This window comes from Postia placenta (assembly GCF_002117355.1).
Source record: "Postia placenta MAD-698-R-SB12 unplaced genomic scaffold POSPLAscaffold_317, whole genome shotgun sequence".
Lineage (NCBI taxonomy): Eukaryota > Fungi > Basidiomycota > Agaricomycetes > Polyporales > Adustoporiaceae > Rhodonia > Rhodonia placenta.
In genome coordinates this window covers 1-2,477 of record NW_020170148.1, presented here as the reverse complement: position 1 = coordinate 2,477, position 2,477 = coordinate 1, and the positions used below count along the sequence as shown (strand labels likewise).

The window sequence follows — 2,477 nt, the reverse complement described above, 5'->3', positions numbered from 1 at the left end:
CGATACGTACTTTCTTCTCTCCATTCCTGCTCTCACGTTACGCGATATGTTTGATTTTCTCCTATGTTCCAGACCATCCCTTGTACGAATATCTTCGATTCAACTCGATAGTCGCGACATCGTTCGACGTTCTACGAACGCTTCAATTCGACCGTTGCGCGGAGGCTCACCTTAGACGAGTCCTCCTAGGCTGTGATGACAAACTGAGCCTATATTTTCATTAAGTCCATTTTCCCTCGCTACGAACATTTCGATTTCACTTTCTATGTTCTTCGATCACATTACGACTTACTTCGAACACACTTATTTTCATTTCCTGTTTTTCTTAGTTCCCGCTAGGTTTCGTCTAGGCCAAGGGCCGCATTTTCCATTCGACCATCTACGCAATATTCTACGACATGAAGACAACTACGATACAAGACGACCCGCGCCATCGCCTAGTCATCGTCGACAGCCCCGCGCACGAACCCGATTCCTCCTTTTGCGAGCGTGGCCTTCTCCATCTTTTGAAGGTCGAGGTCCATGTCGTGTAGGAGGGCCCGACGGCGCGCGATGTGAGCGCGCTCCTCGCGGATGACGCGAATGATGCCCCGAGACTCGTCGTCGAGGTCGAGCGCGTCGAGATCGTCCTGTTCGAGCCCAAGGCGGCTGGCCCCATCGAGAGGCCGTCGTAGAAGGGGGCGCGGAGGCTCGTCGACTCGGTGCTTCTTCGATCCACTCGAATCCGCGGCCGAAGGCCCAGGAGAGGTCGGCCGAACTACTAAGTCGTCAGCAAAAGCCTAGGGCACACAGAGAAACGACTTGCTGCGCTTCTTTGTGGTAGATCCCCCGCCGCGCGTCTTCTTTGTCTTGCCCAGGACAGACACTTTGTCGAAATAGCAGCCCTGTTGGAACTGCGCACACCTCTCGCAAGTCGTGGCGTTCTCGACCCACACGCACTCCACCGGGGCCGAGCGGTAGCCGGCGCAACGATCACACTATCGAAGAGTTAGCATCGAACCGCTTCGACGAAGAGTCGAGCTTACCTTCTGTCCCGACTGGTGCTTCTCAAGCGCAACGGCGGCCATATCGACCTCCGTCATTGCGAAAGGACGCTCGAGCGTCCGAGGAGTCTTCTACGAAAGAGAGGTTAGTCATCGAACGACGATAGAAGAAAATACTTACGACCAAGGGGTCGTCCGACAACTCGGTGACCTCGTCATCGACTCTCGCGCGCCCTTTACCCTTGTCGACACCGGCAGGCGCAGGGTCGGGAAGGAGTCCTTCGGCGGCCGCGATCCTCGCCAACTCTTCGTCGGCGGCCTCTTGTGCGCGACGCTCGTCTTCGGCCTGCTTCCGACGGTCCTCTTCGTCCTTTCGACGCCGTTCGTCTTCGAGGCGACGTTCCTCGGCGGCCTTCGCACGCTTCGCGGCCTCTTCGACGCGTCGTGCTTCCTCTTCGGCGAGGCGCTTCTGCTCTTCGAGGCGTCGTTCGACCTCGGCATCGATGGCGGTCGCGAGCTCGGGCCAGTCCCCGCGCGCCCACTCGACCCACGACTCCGGCGCCCGCTCGGCGAGCTGTTTGACGGCGGCGGCGACGCGCAGCTCCGTCTCCTCGTCGCGGATGGCCCCCAGGGCCTTGCGATAGGCGAGCTGTTCGAAAACAAACGGTTAGTTGGGTTATGCAGATTACGAAGCGACTTACGACGAGCGGCGACAAATCCTGCGCCCACTCTTCGACCATGTCGAGCGCGGCGTCGGCGGTCGGCGGAGCCTCGAGGACCACGAGCAGCGAGGCGAGGCGGCGGTTGACGAGTGAAGGCGTCGAGGCAGGGGTGGCGGAACGAGCAGACATCGTGGAAGCAGCGAGTATGCGAGAGAGGGCGACGAGGTAGCAACGAAGAAACGATGGGATGGGGAAAATGAGGCTAAGTCTACCCTGCTTATAACCCCGTTCCGACCAGCGTTTAGCGCCGGCCACGTGGCGTTCGAAACCGACGCGGGTTGTCATGCCGCTTCGATCCGTTCACGACCATCGCGCTTCTCGCATCACGTGGAGGACCGAGGGCGGTCCAAATTTCAATAGGGAGGAGATGATAGGCGCCAAGCCCCTCTGGGCCCCGATACACCTCTTTGCGGCAGTCGCATCCCGCCTGGCACTTCGACTCAGTCTCCCAACCCTTCGATTTCGCCTTGGACGCTCTTCGACATCTTCGACGGTGCGCGACGTTTACTCGAAGCTCGGCACGGTCGTCCCGATGCCTCGCGCGTAGATCTCGGAACATCTTCCGCATTCGGCGAACAATAGGGCCACTTGACGCCGCTCGACCAAGCGCGCGCTTCGCTCCAAGCCACACCGAAGTAGCCGGTCTTTCCCGATTAAGTATCGAACCTCGCGGCATGCCTTCAACGACGGATAGCGGTCCGAAGTGGCCATATGTTTCTCTTCATCTCCGCGTTCGGCATGACGTCACTCTACCGATGGACTTGGTATGTGC

General features: G+C 58.9%; 1 protein-coding gene across 1 annotated transcript; it reads right to left on the bottom strand.

The window, feature by feature from the left end:
* Positions 1-437: 437 nt before the first annotated feature.
* On the bottom strand, positions 438-1,834 carry POSPLADRAFT_1063476 (hypothetical protein; the record flags this gene model as incomplete). The annotated part of the gene is made up of 5 exons (XM_024481671.1): positions 438-757; positions 791-977; positions 1,026-1,115; positions 1,165-1,632; positions 1,685-1,834. 5 exons carry the CDS (start codon positions 1,832-1,834, stop codon positions 438-440), a joined length of 1,215 nt encoding a protein of 404 aa, XP_024332608.1.
* Between the last annotated feature and the right edge of the window lie 643 nt (positions 1,835-2,477).